Below are 23,311 nucleotides of genomic sequence, written 5' to 3'. Positions count from 1 at the left end.
TTGAGCTTTCTGTGCTTTCTGACACTGACCCCCAGGAGAACACTGCTTTTGTCCTGAGGCCTTGGAGAAGCTTCCAAATTTGAGTGATGGAGTTAGAATAACAGGTGTGTAGTTAGAATAGAAGTGTGTGATTTCACATGGTGAAGGGTTTTGAATTTAAGCTTTTATAATATAATAGTAAGTATGGGACAAAAAGGAGAATTTGGGGTGCTGTCTCCTTTCTGTCTTTTTCCTTCTTCATGGTTTCAGGCAGTAGTTTCTGATTGGATAGTTAGTACTCCACTGCAGGTCACAGGAGTTTAGTTATTGGATTAAAACTAAAAATATTATAAATGTTATTTCTCTATTGAACTGTTTAGCTTTAAAAAAATCTTATAACTAGCTAAATTCAGCTCCATTTTGCTCACTTTTAGCTGGTAGCTAGAAGTGTTGCAAAACTCTCTGTACTTTAGATAAGATTTAATAAACAGCCAAGCCTGAACATGACAAAATGTGTCTCCTTCGTGTTTTTAATCCTGACTCTAAGTAAAACAAAAGAAAATAAAGACAAGTCACTAATTAAATAGTGCAAATTCCATGTTTAACTTGTGCCACTCTGCCCTCACTGCCTCGACTCCACTTGTCTGGGGTGGTGTTTGCTGCACATCCAGGGTGATGTGAGCACTCCAGGAATCTGGCCAAATGGGGGATCCTTCTTCCATGGATGATGCTTCTACTAAAGGCACAAGCTGCAGCAGTATCACCACACTTAATAGCCCTGAGGATCTTTCTCTCCATGAATTCCTCTTCATATGACACTACACATTTAAATCACACAGCCTGTAACTTGTATATAGTGGGGCTTTTGTGTGATCAAATAAATCCTGGGCCAACTCACACTAAGATCAGACAAAGCTCTATAACAGATTCAGCCATTATTTTAAATAAAGTGGACACATTTCAGGGCTTTAATTCACCAGACATCTTGCTGTATATTAATCATGCTGACACAGAGTCTAATAACTTCTGACAACATCTAGGACTTATCTCCAGCTTGTTCAGTCTAGATAGAAGATGTCAAAGTATGTCAAGGAAAGATAGCAGTGAGGCTTGGGTTTGGTTAACACACCTTGATGTGTGTTTCTAACATGGTCAAATCATTGGGTTTTTTTGCTGTTTGCTGTTTACATGTTCTACTGCCATGAGCTCCACACAAATGTAAAATGGGAAAAATAGATACTTATCTGAACACCTGAGATGAACCTAAAACGATCTTGAAGGCTTAGAAGTAAATATTTTACTTACAGAAGGAGGTCTGGATATAATAAAGGTTTAGATCTACACTTTGATGCCATATCAACATACAAATATGTTGTTCAGACATTGTCATTTTCATGCTTTAACCCCAGTGGCAACAAAGCATCACACACCCACTCCTTCCTCCTCCCCTGCCATGGGTAGGGAGGAGAACTGGGAAGAAGGTCAAACCTGGGTAGGGATAAGAAGACAAGAGATGCCCAGCTCCATTGCTCAGCAGCCCCTGACTGATGCCCAGCCTGTCCCTGAGCAGCAGGTGACAGCTCCCAGCCAGCTCCTCCCAGTTTAACCCTGGACATGACAGTTCTGTGGTGGGGAATGTCCCTCTGGCCAGCTGGGGTCAGCTCTGCTGGCCATGCTCCCTCCCAGCTCCTCGTGCTCAGGCTTGCTGGCAGAGCACAGGAAGCTGAATAGTCCTTGACTTAGGGTGAGCACTACATTAGCAACAGCTAAAACAGTGTGTTATCAACAGTATTCTCACACTAAAATCAAAACACAGCTCTGTACCAGCTACTAGATAGCAAATTAACTCCATCCCAGCTGAAACAGTCATATTTATCAAACTGATCCCCCATGAATAATGGCAAGAGCAGTAAAGAACACTAAGATGTAACATAGAATAAACCAAGGGTCTTGTATCAGGCACTTACAGTTAATTTGAAAATGTTAAGCAAATTGTTTATTTTTATACAACGTGCTAATCATTAACCTGGAATAAAAATGGAACATTTTAATTTAAACATAAAATCAATACAAACTGTGGAAGCATGCAAGATCTTTCAGTAAGGAAATAAGAGCTGACATGTTTATGCTATTTTTTATTAAGCTTCCTCATTTCAGTGCATTTTTAAGCATAGCAATTTGGTACCTGTTAGCAAATTGTTCAGTATTTACTCATGGATCTTTATAATTTAAACCTTCTCTAGAATATTCAAAGCTATTCAAAGCTGCCCAAAACAAATGCATATCTGCAGAGAGATATGTGAGTATGCATATATATACAATATGTAGGATATGCATAGAAATAAGCCCTCTTTGCATTAAAAAGTCTCTATCTTAGAAGACAAGAAAAAACCCCCACAGGAACAAATACTTTGATGGATCTATAATGAAAATTCATTCAGCAGTGAAGATGCAAGCACCAAAATTACACCAAAGACTGTTTCTACCTACTCCTCTAACATCATCTTCAAATTAAAAATAAAAAAGAAAACTTAGGACTCACTCTAGAAAAACTATTTTTCCACCTTCCCTAAAATATTACTTAATCTAACTTCGAGGACAACCTCATATACTTCATACTCCATCCTGCAGAGCATGTTGTTGCATGACACATTTATGCCCACAATACTCAGTATCCAAATATTAGGACTTCATTTTTAGCTCTCATAGTTGAAATATTAGATTAAAAAAAAAAAAGAAAGAAAAGAGAAAATAACTATACTGATTTATGCTGAGTAAGATTTTGGTTTGAGGGGTTACCATTGAGCACTAAGATCTGAATTCAAGAAAACATCTGTGTAAACAAGTAGCTGGTTCAGCACCTCAAATGCCTCCTGAAATCTCACTGCTGCATGATGCTTGCATTTTTCTATTGTCTCTATGATTTATATTAAATGTATGATATTATATCAAGTGTATGTTTGGCAATAATTTTACAGCACTGCTTTCCACATCCCTCTCCTTGATTTTCATTCTCACACTTTTATTATTTGCTTTTTTCAAGACTTTTGCAAATGTTGCTGCTATATCCTATTTCACGTTGTCTAGGTTAATTCCTGCAAGTATATTCAATCTGCATTTCATTCACTTCCTTCAAATTACTAATGAATATGTCAAACAAGAACTGCTTTTCTATTATACTAGTTCATCTTCGAACTGTTTCTGACTACTTGAAATATTTTATTTTTTTAATTTGAATTTTTCTGTTTTGACCCATTTTCCCACAACATGACAGTTCCTGGGTTGAGTGATAATGTTTAAAGTGGCTGTTTTAGCAGTAATACATGTGTGTTCTCAAGCTGTCAGATGACACAGATGTTTTAGAATTTGAATTCAGAAAAGTTAGGGAAACAATATACACTTTCAATTTTCTCTATTATCTATTTTCAACTACAGTAATGGTTGGGCTTTTAAATACAGAAAAGAATGCCAAAAGCTTCCTGCCTCAGCTGGGATACCAGTGCATCTCTGCAAGCCAGACAGAACAGATCTGCTACAGCTATTCCACACATACTAAAATCCAGGGGAAAAAAACAACTGGCCAAGTATCTTTGTTCATGAGACAACTTAATCTGTTTTGGGTAACAAGAGTTTTACTGACACTATGAGCTCATCCTTGTAAACAAACTCTTGCTCTGTTAGTCTTAGCAGGAAAACAGACAGAAAATACATAAAACATGATGGTAAAACCCTTCCCTCAACAAAAAGATATTATCTGCAAAGTGAACAAATTCAGTTTTCCATGCATAGTGCATTTAGGATACCTTCTGAATAACTTACAACTGCTAGCACAATTTCAAGTCCAATATAAATCTGCCAATAACTCCAATGACCTAAAACATTTCTATTTTACTTGCAATTTTAACACATAGCATCGACCAAGTGGTGCATGTAATATTAACAGATTAGAACAGATTATTAGTATTAGGTTTTGAGATAACTTTTTAAAAATATTCTTTTGAAATAACAAACTTCTAGAAACAACACAAAGCAAAACATATGGTGCATCAGCTGAGTAGCACTGTAGGTATACAGAGGCTTTACTGCAATTGCCAACTGTTTACAGCCTTGAGTTTCAAACAGTTACTGGGTTCTATATTCCTGATTTTATCTCATTAAACAACTGCAATCCAAGCATATTGAAACCAATGCCATGAAAAATTACTACAGATTTTCATTTTATTCAGTCTGAGTAAAATGGGATTTATTTAGAAGCAGAATATATCTGATAGCTGAACTGATAGCTGGTACTGAACACCATTAATTTATATCTAAATTAAAAGAAAAAGGATTTTTCCTACCTTATAATCGTCTTCATAGTCATTATATCCACAAGTACTTAAGATGTCAGGAAATATATCCGACCATCCATTACTTGTACAATTTTTGCTAATGTTTCCTACAAAGCAAAATTAGAGAGTTTAAATCGGAAAGATTCAAAAATCTCCTCATCAATGACTTCTTAAACAATCTGTCTCATCAGCTGGTCACAATCTAGCTCTTTTTCCTTTCTTTCCTAAGACTCAACGCAGCCCTTTCCTTTCATGTGCTTTTCATTCATATTACTTTGGCCTTTACTCTTGCCTGGAGTTGCCTTTTCACTACAGAAGTACACAAGCAAACCTGAGACTTTTCCTTTGGTATAACAGCAATTTCTGTTACACATCTGCAAAAGCCTAAACTGTTCTGCTGTTTTATTTAAAATACTCAGAAGGGAGCCATAACTTCACTCTGTAAATGGGCTATTTGTAGGCAAAGCAATTTGGAAGAAAAGTCATTTCAGTGAGAGCTGTTCTAACCTCCTATTTAAGCCTTCTGAAAAGCCAACAGCAAGGGATCTACTGAAGAGTTACAAAAGCTCTTAGACATAAAGGTGATGACTTACTGCTACAGCAAATGTTGTTAAGTTTGGTAATGAAGTTTGAAGGCCAAATTATGTCTTAAGCTGAAAAATGAGGAATAAAGATGTGTGCTGAATTTCACTCTGAACCAATACTGAAACAATGTAGTACAGGGAATGTACAGGATGTGTGAAAGTATGGCTGGAAAGGAGTTTTGAACATTTTTTGATTTCAGAAAGTTTCTCTTTGGAACTGACAGAAAAAGTTGACTCTTTCTAGAGACAAAGTCACATAGATGAGATGGGGCAACCCATGATTCTACTTCTCAATCTAATAAAAATGAATTAATTTTCTTGCAATATGGAACAGCTTTAGGAGGGGAAAACAGAAAAGTCTGATGTCCGACTAAAGAATAGTCATCACATTTATTATAACTAACTCTTACAATGTTAATTCATAGCCAACTTCCCCTCACATTTCTAGAGCAATTTGTATATCTATAATATGTGAAATGTATAATAATATACTGCTTGGGTTTGGAGTTTACCACTGGTCTATAATTGAATTCAAGATGCCTGATTTTCACCATAGAAAAATAAATTTATGCGTCATAGGCCAGTGTTGGTAGAATAACCAACCTTGTTTATATACACTCCAAACTAAAGCTTTTGTGATCTTTACTTTGTTCACTGGTTACTGGAATTTCTTCTTTGTATAAAGTCTTCAGTGCAAAGTTGTAAATATCCCATAAATGGTTCACCAGCCAAATCTTTCCAGCTAATAAAAAGGCCTTGACCTAAACCCACAGTCTCCTCAAACAACGGGACCACTTTTGCCGTCTGGCATAGAAATGGCATTTTTAAAAGAAAATGTAACCTATTTATACACTGTGAAGAGTCTTCACTTTAAAAGTACATCAAGATTCTCTGACTAGGCAGAGCAGAGGAATGTGTTAACAGAACCACAAATTGCGTCAAAGCCAGTTTTGCAGGAAAAAACTCAATGTACTCAAGATGCTGAACTATTTTCTACTTCAAATACTGCAATACCTTGTAACCTAAAGAGAGTTGGGAAATGTTCTAGAAAGGCAATGTTTATTTCTACAACATCTTTTCATGCAATTAAACATTTTAGATGACAGCCTTATTTAAAATCTATAACTTGACACATACATTTGAATAAAAACTTTACAGAATTACTTTCTGAGACTCATAAACTTGTAATATACAGGAAAAACATTATAGGGTAATATGATTGCTTTTACAGTAAAAACTCTTAATCAAAAGTTACTAAATACAATAAAGAATTAATCATGTGATATGCTGAAACTGTAACATAGAGCACCACATAAAAAATTTAGAGCCTGCTCTCCAAAAGTTCTAAAGATGAGAAGACAACTAGTTTTCAAAATTCATAATTTAAATTGGGAAATCCTTTATGGAATTGATGGTATTTAAAATCCTACTTGTGGTTTGGAATCTATGCATAACACCAAGGTAGTCTAGATCATCTTGTAATAGAATTTTAACTCCTCCTAAACACATGCATCTCACAAGTCTGGCTAAATAAAAAGAGTTAAATTTCTTGTTTCAAGGTTTTTTCATAATTTTCTGGTATAAGAATGAAGTTAATTTGTAATGTGCCGTGTATGAATTAAATAAATTACATATTCCTGAGCATAATCAACTTATGGAAGTACCAAGATATTTAGTTAGCTCTTAATTGAATCAACCATGCAAAATGTTTGTTGCCTTCCTTCTCTGAAATCATAGAAAGACCAGGTTTTAAAAACACTCTTAATTGAACAGGAATCTCTAAAAACCAACCCTGTTAATTCCATGACCAGGAAGTAAACAGGTAGCTATGGAAAAAAGCTGGATATGGAAAAATTATAGCAAACTATAAAATGAAGTTATCTTTCAGTCTTGATGACACCATGGTGAAGTGAGATAGGGCTGTAATGTACTGTGAAGGTTTCAGACTTCAGTATTTATTGCAGTTGTTTTATAGTAAAATTATAAAGTTGCAATATAACTAAAGTTTGTGAAATAAACTCCAGAGAGAGTGTGCATGCTGTAACTTTTGGCAAATGGACAGAAGCAGCATGATTTAATTCAGATTTTGAATTTTTGATATTTGTTTGCTTTGTCTCATGACAACAGTTTATTATCTTTGAGTAATTTGAAAACTTTTATAGATTTCACAACATTGAGTGACGATTACACATACTTTCCCCTTTACAAATTGTTTAGACTATTCATGATAAACTAATCAAGATTCACCAGTTCCAGGAATGAAAACCTTTGCTCATCTGTAGATTGTTTTACTTATCTATTTTTTACTGGAACAAGATTTGTTCAACAGTTTTGAGTTTAAAGGTATTTTAGTCATACCTCAAATTAGCTGCTAAGTTAAAATTAATATTGTTAAAGCTCTCTACAGGGACACCAACCCTGCTCCCATACCCCCCAAGGAAGAATTACATAACTGAGGTAAGTTTTTGATATTTCACTAGCTCTTCATGACAATGGTTTCCCACCTGAGAAATGGGGATGAGATTTTTGCTGCAGCATTTTGAGATACATGTGAAATATTCTGTGTGCATCATCTATTTTCAAAACCTCACTTACATGCCACAGGGAAAACATGATGTATTGAGAAGATGGTGCAGAAGATGGGAGACTTTAATTAGTTCATTGTTTCAGCAGTCTGAGACACTGATTAGCTCTTTTCAAGTTCCATTAAAAAGCAGAATAAAAGGTTTCACACTAACTACCATAAATTGTAATAGCAGTAATTTTTAGGTATTATCTGTTAATGTGAGCTCTTTATGCTCATGATGGCAAGGCAGAGCTCCCCTCCTGAGGCACAGAAGGAACAACCTACATGTGACCTGCTGGCAACTGTAAAGAGATGTCAGTCAGGCTCAGTTGCCTTAATAATTGATAAAATAGGTCAAAAAAGAGCAAGAAAGTCGGCAGCTTTGGTGAGTGTCACTGTAATCAGAAAATATATTTAGTATCTAACTCAAAGAACACCAAACAGAACACAAAGATGATCATTTGGTCTTTTCATGGTGTATCCTGAACAGCTTTGACAAGAATTTTCAATCTATAAAGAAAATTTAAACCCCCAAATAAACCATTTTCAGCACATTATGTTGCAGAATACCAGAGAGAAGCCAGTAAAAATACACTTTAAAATAAAATACCTGGTTTGCCAGAAAAAAGGCTAAATACTTTTGGACAAGGGACAGTGACAGTCTCTCCAATCTTCGCAGGACGCCAACAGGTGATGTTATCCCAAACTCCAACACATCCTGAAACAAAACCAGTGTTAACAGACTATATAAGGGAGTTTACCTTATAAAGACCTGGTGAAAACTTTGGACCAGCAGGTCAAAAAATATTAGACACCTTCAAGAAAGCTGCAAAGATGATATTTTCTATGAAAATCTAAAAGGAATCATAAGAGTTTGCTGATTAACCAGCCAATTTTTAGGTCAGTTAATACATTGTTTGCAAAATTTCTCATTAAAACAATGTCATTGTAATGTGAGGATGCTAAGAAAAACTAAGAAATGTTAGAAAATAGCTCCTGAATATTGATATGGATTATTAAGAATGGCTAAATTTTGAGAATTTCCTAATGACAGTTAAATGGAGTTTTCTATCAAGCAAATTGAACACCACAAATAAATACGTAAGCAGGTCATTGGACTCAGCACCAAGTAAGATAGGAATGCATTATGATTGGGGAGTGTTTGGAACAATAGGCATGAACTTACAGAATAATCTCTCAAACTAAATAACTGACATTTGAACAAAGCATGCTTCTTTATATTGGTTTCAGGAAGCTCAGGGGCCTTCAAATTTCATAGACATATTTTATAGTGGGAGTAAATGCTTGTTACAAGTAGAGAGTAACTTGCTACAGCTTTGCCCCTGATATCCATATTAATGTGGCTCAAAGGCTGTATTGTTAATGAGAGTAAATCTTCCTATAGCTACTATAGGCACTTGGCTCAATCACACCCTCTTTAAAGGTGTCTGTTTATAATGAATATCTTCTAAGCTATGAAAGTTTGTCAACATAAGACTTGTGAGGACAAAGAAGTAAGGAAATGTTACTAGTATTATCTTAGTTCAAGGTATTTAGAAAAAAAGAAATTGTGCAAAATTCTGGGCATTTATGTCTTCAGACAAGGCAATTAAAATTTTAAATTTGTAATTAATGGTAAAGACAGAAATAAAACTATTATCACACTGGTGTTATCTCCACAAGATTATTCGCAGTATAAGGGACAGTTTTTTCCTTCCAGTAGAGAACATAAAACCTGGACTGGGAACTGCTCACAGTCATATTATTCTTCAGAATATTTATAGTGTTAACAATTCATTATTAATTTATTTTCACTGGTGAAATCATGCCCAAAATCAAGCCACACGAGTTAAACGAAACTTGAAAAGGAGTATTTAGAAGTTCTATATTTGTATAAAAACTTTTTAGTGCAATTAGACTTGGACAGCTTGTGTTGATTTAAAATATGCAGCATCCTGCTTTCAAAGTTTAAGTTACTTTCAAAGCACATGTAAACTAGGGAACCAAAGAATGTGTTCCAGGACCAGCAGCTGGATTTGTCCCAGGGCTGTGTCCTAGCTGCAGCACGAAAGAAAACCAGTGGCACAGTGTTCCCATGGGCCTTGCTTTCCTTTGGAAACATCCATACAAGTGTGATAGCTGGGAGGGAGCCTCTGTGTGGTACCAAGAACAAGGTTTGGAGATGATAAAGATGAGAGGAGGATGATGGGGGAAATTCTGCATTTGTCACCAATTCCACAGAGTCCTCTTTATATAGTTTCCCGAGGAAGTGCAATTCTCCAGAGGGTTCACTTGCTTGGGACTTCACTCCTCTTAGGATTGTACAGTTCTAAATGCAGCATCTGTTCTATATTCAGAAAGATGATGCCAAAAATAAGGGATTACTAAAGGGAACACTTCACAAAGTTTATCTCTGTGCATAGATAATGCAATTCCTTATCTTCCACTGCCCTGTATGCTGCACCAGCCTCTCTTGGCATTGCTAACAGTATCCCTTAGAGATCTCTGATGGTGGCTTGGCCATCTTACACGATTTCAGAGGTTTACACTGAGCAGGTCACCTTCATAGCCTTTGAAGTGGAATTTCAACATGCTTAGGTGCTTCCTGAGCTGCATTTCTGGGTCAAAATCAACTCCAAATCTCCATGATGTAGCACCAGGGATTACACAAAGTAAGAGAATGTTTACCTGAACCAGTTCAGGTTGTGCTTCCTTCCCAATTGATCTTAAGCCAAAACCAACATCAACAACACGACATACAAGTAATCAGGAAGACCAAAAAACTATTTTCTTCATCTGCCAGCACTCAGAACTACAGTGACAAAATGAAACTTGTTTGGCTTTGATTGATGCACTGTCTGAGCCAGCATAAACAAGCCCTGGTGTACACAGGAATAATTATCATCTTGCAAGACCTCAGCCGTTTTTATTTCAACCCCATTTCCACTAGCAGTGAGAGCTGAGATGAGTCATGAAACTGTTCATGCACACCCATGGAAGCTGATGACTTTCTCAAATTTTCCCTTTTGTTTAATCCACTCTCTGTAAAGTGGTGGGTTTGTTACAGTAATCTGCCAACAACTCAGATTAAGGCCTTTACAAACTTTTCCTATGCTGCTGCATATTGACTGGGCTAAGATTGGCCCAGATTTAAGAATATTGCATTAATGCATCTTCTTTTTCTCTTAGGAAATCAAACCTTTATGCAGAGGTGGGATACAATTAACTTGACTTCATCCTAAAACCCATGCAATTAGGCCAGGTTAATTGCTCCCAATGATTGCCTGTTTCTTTGCAATGACCACAAAGCAGTCTATGGTACTTTAAATACCTCTGTTGGGAAGTGAAGGTGTGGTAATGATATGTTAAATGTTTCTGTTTCTCTGCATAAAATATCTAACTTGATCAAACTAAATATTCTCCTCTCTACTCACTCTCTACAAATCTCTGTCCAGTCATTAATTCAATCAGTGTTAGGATTTCTGGACTGTCATCCACCAGTTCAGAACTCATAAAATCATTATCTAAAGTCTCATTTTTTGGAAATTTTACCCATCTCTCACATATACAGGTCTGCTTCCTACTATCTCTGAAGGATATTAATCAAGTAAGATAAAAAATATTCATAGTTTTAGGTCTAAATAAGGTTTCACATTTTAGTTCTGGTAACAATTTTACCAGTAAAATTATACTTTCTATGGCTAGCTTTATATTTCTTTCTGTAGCTCACCTTTAAGGCAAAACTTTAATTGCTCCAATGTATATTTCATATAATATTTATAATACTTTTAAAATATTCTAAGTACCCAGATATTCTTTAATGTACTTTTTTTTTCTTTTATCTTCATTATTTGATTTATTCTCTATGTTTGCACTGTGCTTTGATAAATTCTCAAGCATTGAGTGTTTTTATCCTTTCACTTTGATATGTACACATAAAAATTCAGTCCAGCTTAGATTTGTGTTACCTTCTCAACATTATTGGCATGTCTACTATTATATTCTTTACTTTTTTCTTTAACTATTGAACTGGTTCTGGCTGGGGTATGGTTATTTTTCTTCACAGTTGCTGATATGAGGCTGTGTTTTGGATTTGTGTTGAACAGTGGGTTTTTGCTTTCTCTATTAAACTGTCGTTATCTCAGTGCAAGAACTTTCCAGCTTTTACCTTCCCAATTCTCTCCCCAACCCTGATGGTGAGGGAGTGAGTGAGTGTATGTGCAGGGCTGAGCTTATCTCTGGGGTTAAGCCATTAACAACTGCTAATAAAACTAGCAAAGGCAAAAAGAAGAAAGGTTCTTCATCCCTGATTCTGTGGTGCCTAGAAGAACACTCCCGCAGCCTGCATAGAACAATCCTTTTCCAATCTCTTAATTTGCACCATTCATTTCTCTGATGTCTCATTCACAGAATATCCAAGGAAATAACCAAACTTCCCTGAAAAGCTTGTCAGTGACTCACCCAAAAGTCTCTCCTACTGATCCCCTCCTGTTCCTCCAGAGGATACTGCAGATGCTATTGTTAGCTAGTTCCAGTGAGAGCACTTACTTTATTTGAATGTTTGGTCTTTAATGCTTGCCACGCATTTGAAGATAGTTCATAATAAAAGGAAACAGACTATAAACTACATTTTGTTTTCCATATTCTTAAGCTTACATAAGTACTGCCACTCCATTCATCATCCTGCTTTTTGAGATCCAGTCTTTGAGCAACAAGTCCAGTTACCTATGTGTGCTTCTTCATCTGTAAAAACCTGAAACACTGGGGCTTGTGCTGGGGAGTTTTGTTTATAGACACATTTTATAAATACATAACCACTAGATGGCACTTTGTATTTGGATTTAAAAACTGTCACTTCCAAGAGTGGTTTAGCATTTTTAAAACTGTCAGGGCGCGCATAAAACATGAAAAAACAACAGAGTGCTTTGAAAACGAGTCAGAAAGTCGACAGCTAGCCTAGGGTTTATTTTTCAATGTTTTGAGTTTTGTACTTAACTTGGCAAAGCAGGAGCCATCTCACCTCTTATGGGCAATGATTTCTAGACTGCAGGTCTGTGTGCCACAGCATGGAACTTGGGTCGCATGGGAATTATGAACATATATGGGCTGACATTCCTTCTGCACTTTCACAGGAGTGATAGAAAAGAAACCAAAAGGAGGTGCTGCACAAGTAGCAAGCTAGCAAAGCAGAACTTAGAGCAGGAATAGGAATGAGATAGTCCCAAAAAAGGCTGTTCCCACCTGCTTTTGTCAGGGAGCAGGAACAGGCTGTGATGGCCTCAGAGCCTGCCCTGCCCTGAACTGTGGCTCAGCCCTGGTGTCCTGTGCTGGGCTCTGACCCACCTCTGCAGGCTGATGTCCCTGTCCCAGGGAGGTGACACCTGGAGACAGTGACACATGTCTGGGGCTGGGGCTGTCCTGGCTTGGGGGCAATGACCTGCCTGACCCTGCCTGCCCAACACTCCTCTGCATGGAGCTGCAGTCTTGGGACAATAAAAACAATAAAAACACAGGCTACAATGTGGTCAAGAAGCAGCCCCCAGCTACTCAGAAACACTGAGGGAATGCCAATGTAAAAACTTTTAGTTCTGGTCAACAAACACTACTCGTGTAAAAACAGCAAACAGAAATTTGAAATTCTGCAGTATACATCAGATTTAACTAGTTTAAAAAGAATGATGAAACCAATAGGATTTATCTCATATTAACCTGAAATATTTGCAATTCATAGGTTCTTCAAAAGTTCTATTACCAGGAATGGCAAGAAATGCTGTTTCTGAGATTTCTAAGGGATTTGTGGATTTTCACGAGATTAAACACTTCAGAAGAAATGTCTTGTTTCCCTTTAAAAGAACATCTTTTAGTTGAATCAAAAATCCACTGGCTAGTTTTACACAATTCAATTTATATATTTTTAGGGTTCTGTTAGGAAATACAGAAATTGTCAGCTAAACCTTTGGAAAAACCCCTCTCAAAAAAAGAAAACAAATTTTCCAGGTAAATTCTGCTTTTCAATTACTCAGATTGTCCTTTGGAGACAAGAGCACAATTTTGGTGTGACTGAACAGCGTGCAAATCTTACCATAAGAAACTTATTTTCTATTCTTGTGCAAATATATGAATGTGTGTATAGTCAAAGCTTTGAGAGGTACCTTCATGTTTATGTTGCCCCAATTCTGACATGCTTTGAAATTCTTCAAAATTGCCATTAAAACTCAATCTCCTGTTCCTATAAACACCACCACAAAATATTAAAAGTCTCTAATAAGAAGTAGGACCATGTATTTCTGCTAGTATGTATTATGTCTAACCCATGTGCTATCTGTTGTATCAGCTGAAGCTTTTCCAGTGTTTTGGTACTCAAAATTCCTTCTTTGTGGTATTTTAACTTTGGATGTTGAACGTGGAGAACAGACTGCCATGGCCACAGCTGTCTTTAACAGAACTGAAGTGCAAGACTATGCTGGGCAGTATTTCCTTCAGAATCTTCTGGAAAACACAATAAATTCATTTATGGCTGTGCACTTTCCTTCTTTAGGACTACAAATGCCATATATTAATGACTACTGCTAGGTTTCTATTTAAATTTTGGGTAGAGCAGGAATTTCATGTCGTCAAAATCATTGTGGATACCTGGTGCTTCTCTTCTTTCCAAAAGGGTTTGTTATTGTCACTCTTAATAAACTTTATTTTATGTGAGATTTCTGAATGAGGATGACAAGGATGTTTTCTTGGTCTACACCATTTTATTTATAGCTAGTTAGTTTTCAGTAGGAAACTCCTTTCATTCAAGGCTCTTTCTCACCTTTATCATCCAGCCTCCTTAAAAGACAAAGTTCTGCCTCCCTTCTGCCTTCAAATATTTAAGTACAGCTTCCACAAAGCCCAGACACTGTCAATAACATAAGGGTCAGTTTTATGTGGTGCCATTAATGATGACACTTCAATGAGTGAAAGCCAAAACAAAAATATCCCAAGCAGCCCCTTTGGCTTCCTTCATAAAAAATAAAAAAGTGTGAGCTAAAAAGTACTACAGCTAAAAGTGCTAGTGCTAAAAGTACTACAGCTGGAAAAGCAGCAGCACAGAGATTCAAGAAAGCTAAAGCTGAGCTTCCAAGAGTTACTTGTGCTGCATGAAAGAAGCTCCATGACCCACACCCCATTTAATTCTACTTTGAATATTACATCAGAGGACTGTCAGCACTCTGCAGTCTGAACTACTGACTCATTTTACAGAGAAAATAGCTTCAAAACTAAACAAAAGCTGATGCAAGACCTTGATGAGACAGGGAGCCCTAAGAAAGGGAGAACCTTGAGGAGATTCCTTTTCATGCAGCAAAAGAAAAGCCTCATCTGGCTTTGTGTCAGTCTTCTGTTCACTAACGTGGAGGATGGAGTGACCACGTTGGTGTGGTTATAGAGAGAGTATTATAGAGATGTGTGTATTATACACAAAGTGTGTGTGGGAGGGTGTAAATGCAAGTTATGCACCTTTCTTCCTAGAAAAACAACCTCAACAGGTAAGCTAGTCAGATAAATTTAACTTCTGGACAACTTGCCAGGGGTCCAACATTTGAATGTCCATCTCACTGTTCTGAACATCTCTGTTTCATCCACAAGATCATGAGCTCAGTGCTGGAATCACTGAGGAAAATTCTATTAACAGTGCAATTCAGGAGATTGGATTACACAGCAATATTGGTCCCTCTTGCTTTAAACTTATGAATAACTAAGAGCATTATTTTGGTGTCTTGTCTCTTTTAATTTCCTATTACAAGTTGCATTATGAAGCTTCTCTTTGAGAGGTTTATGAGATTCTTTCCAAAACCATTTTTCCTTTCATCAACTTTTCCTTAAAGTTAAAATGCCATATTAAAAATTTAAAAAGTTATCTGACATATGGGTCTCACAAAAATATATTTCAGAAATCAAATTCTGAAAAGACACATTTAACTGTGCAGCCACTCAGTCCGAGAGGAATCAAAAATCCCTAAACTTCATAATTTTCATAATGAAATCTCTTTAAGAACTTTTGGTTGTAGAACTCTGTTAAAAAATTTCCTGTATTTTAACTTTTTTGACCATAAGATTTTGTTTTTCTCTTGAAGGTGAAGAGAAATGACCCAGTTACTTTAAAAGAAAAAATTCTAAATCCTGAAAAAAGGCAGAAATTTGCAGAAGGACAATTTTTATGCATTTTCAATCACTTTTCTTGGGAGCTTTTTAGCTTTTTTTTTTTTTTTTTTTTTTTTTTCCTTTGTAAGAAGACAAGCCATGGGTAGCAGATAAAAAACAAATTATTTTTTTTCCATATAGACCTGAAAATCTGCAGTGATTATGAGCTAGTTAAAATTAATCTGCCCTTCAAAAATAAAGAGATGTGCACAAAGACAGAAGAACCTCTCCTAGGCTTCCAGCTAAGGTGCATCCATAGCTCAGGGGCCAAATTATAGCAGGAAAGAAGACAACAAATGTGGATAGAAGCTAAAGCAGTCTGCATAAAATAAACACCCAGATGTTCTAAAGAGCACTGCAGAGAGGAAAGCACTGCCACAGGTCTTTGGAGAGTGACTTCTTTCCTAATTGGAATGTAATGCTGTCCACTAATGGAAAAGTAAAAATGCCTGAAAATCCCCCACAGGGTGCAAAGCAAGAGGTCTGGGTGCCTCACAGTTTGATATTGGCAAATGAGCAGAATTTGGGTCCTTTGGCTTTAGCATATCCTTAGCATAGTTTAGAGGATATTTACACTGTCTTTATAAAGGGTTTCTTTGCAAAACACACTACTGCTTTATTAAGTCTTGAAGTTAACAAGTGATTCATAGCCTTCATAGTGATTTTAGGTACAATGTAAAAAATACCCAGCAAAATTCTTCAGCCCATGTCTTGAGGCAGCTCAGGTGTAAGATCATTTTATCATGTCAAAGAAACCCCAATAGCCTTTAAATGTTTCCTTTTTATCTCCCTAACTGGGAGCTGAAAAGATTAGGTAAGATATTCAATACATAATTGAAATTTAGTTCAAAGAATAAACTACTTGTCCATACAATTTGGATCCTCCAAAATTCAGAGGCTGTGCATGCCAGCCAAGTTCTGGAGCATGTGACATAGAGGTGTGAAGGTTTCTCAGGTGCTCAATAAATTAAAGAGAATGTTCCCACTGATTTTGATAATGGAGGTCTAAGCCTTAGTGGAAAATCTCAGGGAATCCTTTTTTCCAAATTCAAGACAGTACCTTCACAGGATTTCATTAACAGCTTTTGTAAGTCAGGTACCAAATACTAAAGCTAGAGAAGTATAACAAGGGCTGTATAACCATCTTTCCCATGCAGGAAAAAGTGGAATAGTATTTGGGAATTTATTGTAAAGAATTATGTTTCAAATCTGCTACAAGTTACACGTGGAGCTACAACTTGGACTAGTTCCAGCTTGTCAATTTTCATTAGTAATTCTTCTTTATCAGTAGTCAGAGTATTACTTTTCAAAATAGTCCTTACTTCTTTGTATGATTACAGAGAGCTTACTAGGAAAATAAAGACACACAGAGAATGTCTATTTTTAAAAATGTAAATGCATATATTTAACATAGGCTACTCTCTGGAGGTTCTTGGTGAGGGTATCTGTAACAGGAAGCACAGAACAAATTCTCCTGTAATATTAACCATGCAGCTTTCATCACCACAGGGGCTTTATTCCAGTCTCCAACAAAATGAAATATTCCTTTAGTTTCAGATGGGCATTCAATAAAATGTCTAAATCCTTTCACTGCTGTTTTGCCACTGTCTGCAGGGTTGAATCAACACCATCAGACATCCTGTGACCTTCCAAGACACGAGTTTTCTTTCACAGCAGTTTCCCTTCAGGAGGCACCCCTATTCCAGTGAAAAGTCTGGGAAGAAAATACTGACAGCAAACTTCCTTCTTCCCCTAGGGAACCCAAAATAAAACTGGTGTGCATCACAAAGGTTCCCTTGGAGCAGTCCAGCATGTGGATCACTAAAGTGTTTTCCTGAGGAAAGCTTGACTTTCAAAGCCATGTAACAGCTAACAGTGAATTTATTGGTTCATTATTTAATTCATTAAGCTGGGCTACTAATTATTTCTCCATCTGGCTTTGCACTAGTATTATTTATGTAACAGCCATCTCCCTTCACCACTCATATATAAATAAAAGCCACAAACCTTATGGCTTTATTATTTATTCCAGATTAATTATTCCAGTAAGATTTTGCATTTTTAAAATTACTGATCTTGATTAATAAAATGGAGAAATTATAATAAAATACAAACTGTTGATGATCCTTTGAAATTTTTTTATTTTATACAAATTAGTGTTAGAATATGCACTGAGAGAGTTACATTTAAATTGAGGAGAAGTGGAAAAAGCACCATAAGTTGAGACTCATGTTTATGCCCAAAGAGCACTGCAGATGGCAGGTCTCTGAGGTCCCATAACCATCTTCAGAGTGCATTCAAAACAAAATGAGCACAAAAAGCCCAAATAAACCACGTATTGGCAATTTGAATTTATCTGTCCCCTTTTTATTCCACTTGCTGAACAAATGGCTTTACCAGCAGCATCAACTTACAAGAAAAATGTCATTTTTCCATAAACTTTTTTTCTCCTCACATGAAGATGTAGGAAGGAAATCCAATGAAATCTAAACCCAAAACACCCACAAAAAAACCAAATCAAAAAAACCCCAAACTCAAAAACCTAACAAAACCCCCTACATCTACTATTCTTCTTCCTTCCTTCCATTAAATTACAGTTTGCTGCATCACTAGCTATATAGCCAGTGACATCTTTCTGTGCAGAAAGAAAAGGAAAACAATGAAGTAACAGAGGGATTTGGGGTTTTGGGTGTAACACAACTGTCTGGTTTTCCCTTTGCACCACTCCATGGTCCTCTGGGTGTGAATCTGATCTTCAGTCTGAAACAGTGTCCACTACTACTTTATTCTCAACCACAGCTAGGTTGAATCCAAGGCTTTGAGCTTTCCCTCAGATTTGCTCTTTCTGCTGGTCCTGTCATCACCAGCCTGCAGCTGCTCTGCCAGCCAGAAAATACTACACCAACATCTCAGCACATGAGAATGTGTTTGCTCCCAGCCAGGGCACTCTTAGCACCTGCACACCTCTCACCACTGCTTGCTGCAGCTGTACATTTAATGCAAAATTGCATAAATTCTAAAAACCATAAAATTCCAAGCACAGTTCAGATAACTATGGAAACTGCAATCACATCAATGAAGAAGGTAAAGAGAGAAAATCTTCAACACTCCAGTTATCTTTACATTACAGTTTTCTTACCTTTGTAGTCCACTGGTTTTGCATTCTTTAGAAGTTCCATGCACCTGGTTTCCTCCTTGTGAATCTCCAGCTGAAATCTGCATTCTGGATGGACACCATTCACCTGTGTCAAATTAACAAATGGGTTATGTCTTGAAACAAAAATTTAAATGTTTCAATGAAGAGTGCAGCTACCAATAACAAAAGTCACAACTTTAACTGGCACAGGTTTCACCCAAGCACATGCTAAACATTTTTCACACTTGATGCCAAGTTTAGCTTCTCACACATTGACTTTTCAGAACAAAATGTTGAAATAATCTACTGGCTTCTTCATTTAGCTTTCTAGTGCATTCCTCAATACTGTGCCATCAGATCTTTTTCTCCAGAAAAACTCTGAGCTGGAATTGAACCAGGAAAGTAGATACATTTGCTTTTCTTCCCTTTTGTAGTAAGTTAGAGAAAGTTTAACACAAATCACAGAACATGAAAACTGGTCAAATTTCATTCTCTTTGACATGGTAAATTCTGCTTTTCTTCCTTTTTCCACCACACATATTTTATCTCCTGAAGGCCCCAGAGCATGATTATTTGATTCAAGCAAATGCTACACAAGAAGGAAACCCCACTACTTAAAAACTAAAGCACTAATGCCTTTACTGGTTCAAAGCCCTGCCCTCAGTTCTTTGGTTTCCAGAAAAGTCCATGGGAAAAGACAGGAATGCAGCAGTACTGAGAGACCCTGGAAAGTTGTACTGGGCTCAGCTGAACTCAGACTCAATCAGTGTCTCACAGAGAAACAGAGATTCACACAGAGTCTGTAAGAGACTGCATGGTAGAAATTACTGCAGGAAGTGGCAAATGGAAAAGCTGGAAACATCAGTGGAGCTGATGGGACAGTGATTAGCTCAAATGAAATCCATCTTAAATAAATAAAATGGGAATATGCATCACTTCAGTCATTCTCACACCTCACACTTGTAATTACCAAGAAAAATGTGGTCTCTCTCCAAGTTTCTGTCTTTTCTTTCACATCTTTTAGGGGACATTTGATAACGGAATCTTGTTGATTCTCTTGTTGATCTCTGATACATGACATAGCAACTTAAAAAAAACTATAATAATCAATTAAGTTGTGATCCTGGGCCCAGAACTTCAGGTCCAGAGTTAGGAGTGAGAACCTGGTGATGCTGCAGTCTCTTTGTGGACAAACCACTTGCACAGCTTTTAAAAATACAGTGCAAGATCCAGAAGCATAACAGCAGGGGCTGTTATGAAAACTCACAAAAATCTGTTCCTTCTCCAAATGTTTCATTTCACCATCGACAACATAAGAACCTGACTTCCTTTTCCATGTCTTTGTTGAGCACTGAAATTACATGTTTCACGCGCAGAATTCTTTTCCTTTCAAAGACACATATTTAACATAAACTAGGATTTCTCGAACTTATAATTTAAAGTTCAGCATTATACTGAAAATACCTACATTTCGGTATTTATAATCCATTTTGCAGAGAGCGGTCATGTAAAATAAAAGTCTCATGTATACATAATGTTTTTAATAGCACTTTCCTTTCACAGAACATATTCTTGGCTATTTTTCATCTCCAAGTACAAATATTCAGTAACTGACATTGGATTTCCTACTCATCAAGAAGTATTAAAATTAATGGGTCTTGGAAAGCAAGGTTCAGTAACCAAAAAAGTTAACTAAATGAAGGACAAGACAAACTAGCTACTGAAATGAAGAAGCCTGCTGAATAAACTTCTTTTTCTGGTACCTCAGAAATATCAGTGATTAATAGTAAAGCTTAATTTGAAAAGATACATTTGTTATTACCCAAAGGAAGCATATTACTTTTCACAGCTGGGCTACATGCTAAACTGTACCATACTTTGTTCTAATACATCCAGTTCATTCAGATGGACTTCACAAAGCTGAAGAGATTTAGATTCCGGACTTTGTGACTCTGACCAACTCCCAAAACACATCCAGGATTTTGAGGTCATTCACCACTTTTTAGGATTTATGCTCATCCATCTTTCCCTCTGCTTAAGCAACAGTAGGTTACCCTTTGTCACCAATGAATACAGAACCTTGTGTAAAGGTGCACACTGAGCTGGAAATCCAGCTCAGGAGCCTCTCTACGTTTTAAGCAGCTTAACAATTTCTAAAGCATCTAGAGCAGCAGTTTGACAGATAAATATTTCCTCTGACAAGCAGCTTACGCTCACCTTCAGTATGCTTTCCCGACTTTTGGTGTTATACAGTAACAAAAAATTTAAAAGGTTTTTAATTTTCTTTTGTGTATCATATTTCCATCAATCTAACTGACTTCTACAAACTACTCAAGAAATACTTGGAAATATAAAGACGATAAATGCAGACGTCCTAAAGAAAACTTCAATATCTGAATATCATGGCAACCTGTACATATTACAGAGCAGTTGTGGATGTGGGGCTCTATCCCCCACGATGACTTCCCCTGGACGGCTCCCGGGCAGCGCTCCGTGAAAACTCTTGGCAAACCAGCGGTGTCCACCGGGAAAACTGCGGGGATCAAGCGGCGGCTCCGCGAGGATGGGAGCACGCCCGGCATGCGGAGCCGTCCCGGGGATGCCGAGCCCTCGGGGATGGAGAGCTGTCCCGGGGATGGAGAGCTGTCCCGGGGATGGAGAGCTGTCCCGGGGATGTGGAACTGCCCCGGGGATGGGGAACTGCCCCGGGGATGGGGAACTGTCCCGGGGATGGGGAACTGTCCCGGGGATGCGGAACCGTCCCGGGGATGTGGAACTGCCCCGGGGATGGGCAACTGTCCGGGGATGGGGAGCGCCCGCGGATGCGGAACTGTCCCGGGGATGCGGAGCCCTCCCGGGGATGAGGAACCGTCCCGGGGATGAGGAACCGTCCCGGGGATGAGGAACCGTCCCGGGGATGGGGAACCGTCCCGGGGATGGGGAACCGTCCCGGTGATGCGGAACTGTCCCGGGGATGCGGAACTGTCCCGGGGATGGGGAACCGTCCCGGGGATGGGGAACCGTCCCGGTGATGCGGAACTGTCCCGGGGATGCGGGGCCGTCCCGGGGATGCGGAACTGTACCGGGGATGCGGAACTGTACCGGGGATGAGGAACTGTCCCGGGGATGCGGAACTGTCCCGGGGATGCGGAACTGTCCCGGGGATGCGGAACCGTCCCGGGGATGCGGAGCGCCCGGGGTTGCGGCAGGAGCGCACGGGGAGCGCCCTGGGGTCCCGGCGGGGGCTGCGCCGCCCCTGCCCTGGCGTTCCCCGCCCGCGGATAGCCGGAGGGCAGCGCTGCAGGGAGGATCGGCTGTCCCGGAGCCTCCGCAGCTGCCGCTCCCGCCCCGGCCCGCGGGGCTGCGGGAACAGCCCGGAGCGCTCCGCAGGGCTCTCAGGAAAGAGCCGAGGGCTCAGCGCTCGCTCGGGCGGGCTGTGCTCCGCAGACTTACCGGCCGCAGGCTCCAGCAGAGCGAGAGCAGCAGGAAGGGCAGGGCGCTCATGCCCGCCGAGTGCCGGCCCCGCCGGGCTGCGCTGCCCCGCGCCGCTCCGCGGGCCCCGTTGGAAGGCGGGGAGCGGGCTGCGGGTCCCGCCCGGCACCATAGGGAGCCCGGGGCCGCTGCCGGCTGCTCCGGGGCCGCTGGCGGCTCCCCCGCCCCCGCCGGCCGCTGCCGCACCTGCCCCGCTCCGCCGCCTCCGCTGGCGGCCCCACCGCCGCTCTGCGCGGAGCTCCTCCTCTAGCCCCCGTACCTCCCCAGCCCCTCTCCTCGCCTTCCTTTTCTCCTCCTCCCTCTCGCTGAGAGGTGCGAGCGCTGCCCTGACGGGACGCCCCCCGCCCATCGCAGTGTCCCGCAGGTGTCCCCGCCACCCCGGGCTGCTGCGGGCACTGGGTGCCGCTCCCCCCTCGCTGCCCGCTCCAGGGTGCCGCAGAACCCCCATTCCCATGGCACACCCAGGGAGCTGGTGCCCGTCCGGCAGCGCACCGTGCCCGCACTGGGTGCCTTCTGCCGGTAAGATCATCGAGCGCAGTCCCCTCAAGCCAGGCACGCACCAAAAACATTGAGGAGTGAGTGCAGTGATCCCTGGAAGGGTCAGTCTTGCCACTGTGCAGAGCCACAGCTGGATTACTAAATCTTTCTTCCACGCAACTGTGTTTTTGGTTTTTTTTTTTTGGTTTTTTTTTTTGAGGTCTCAATAGAGAACCAAGAGTTTAAGGCAACTCCATGTTGCAGTGTGCACCAAGCATGGATCTGGGTTTTGCCTCCCAAGGCATAGAAAGTAGGCAGTTAAGTGACACGTTAGCACATGCCTTATGTTATAGAAAAGGAAGTGTTTAAATATTGGCTTTTAGCTGAGCATGGAAATATATTAGACTTGCCTTTCCATTGACTTAACATGTGTTGTAAGTATTATGTATTGAAAGGGACTGAGGAGGCAGCATAAAAGTCTCCTAAATAGCCCCCCAAAATAACCAGGTACAAGCAAAACAAGGACATTTCTATGAGAAAAAGCTAAAGAGAATTTAGATTTTTAAGGAGT

The 23,311-nt window shown here is 39.3% G+C and overlaps 1 protein-coding gene across 1 annotated transcript in view; it reads right to left on the bottom strand.

Annotated features, from left to right (window-relative positions):
• Window positions 1-22,441, bottom strand: part of VIPR2 (vasoactive intestinal peptide receptor 2) — a 50,522-nt gene extending 28,081 nt beyond the window's left edge. The window contains exons 1-4 of the mRNA XM_056485177.1: window positions 22,225-22,441; window positions 18,775-18,877; window positions 8,071-8,178; window positions 4,320-4,417 (exon numbers count right to left, since the gene is read on the bottom strand). Coding sequence (XP_056341152.1) covers window positions 4,320-4,417; window positions 8,071-8,178; window positions 18,775-18,877; window positions 22,225-22,275 — 360 coding nt within the window. The 5' untranslated portion in view covers window positions 22,276-22,441. The remainder of the gene's footprint in view (window positions 1-4,319; window positions 4,418-8,070; window positions 8,179-18,774; window positions 18,878-22,224) is intronic.
• Between the last annotated feature and the right edge of the window lie 870 nt (window positions 22,442-23,311).

The sequence above is a fragment of the Oenanthe melanoleuca genome, chromosome 2, assembly GCF_029582105.1.
Source record: "Oenanthe melanoleuca isolate GR-GAL-2019-014 chromosome 2, OMel1.0, whole genome shotgun sequence".
Lineage (NCBI taxonomy): Eukaryota > Metazoa > Chordata > Aves > Passeriformes > Muscicapidae > Oenanthe > Oenanthe melanoleuca.
The sequence above is the reverse complement of the archived record's forward strand: the minus strand, read 5'-3'. Positions and strand labels throughout refer to the sequence as shown.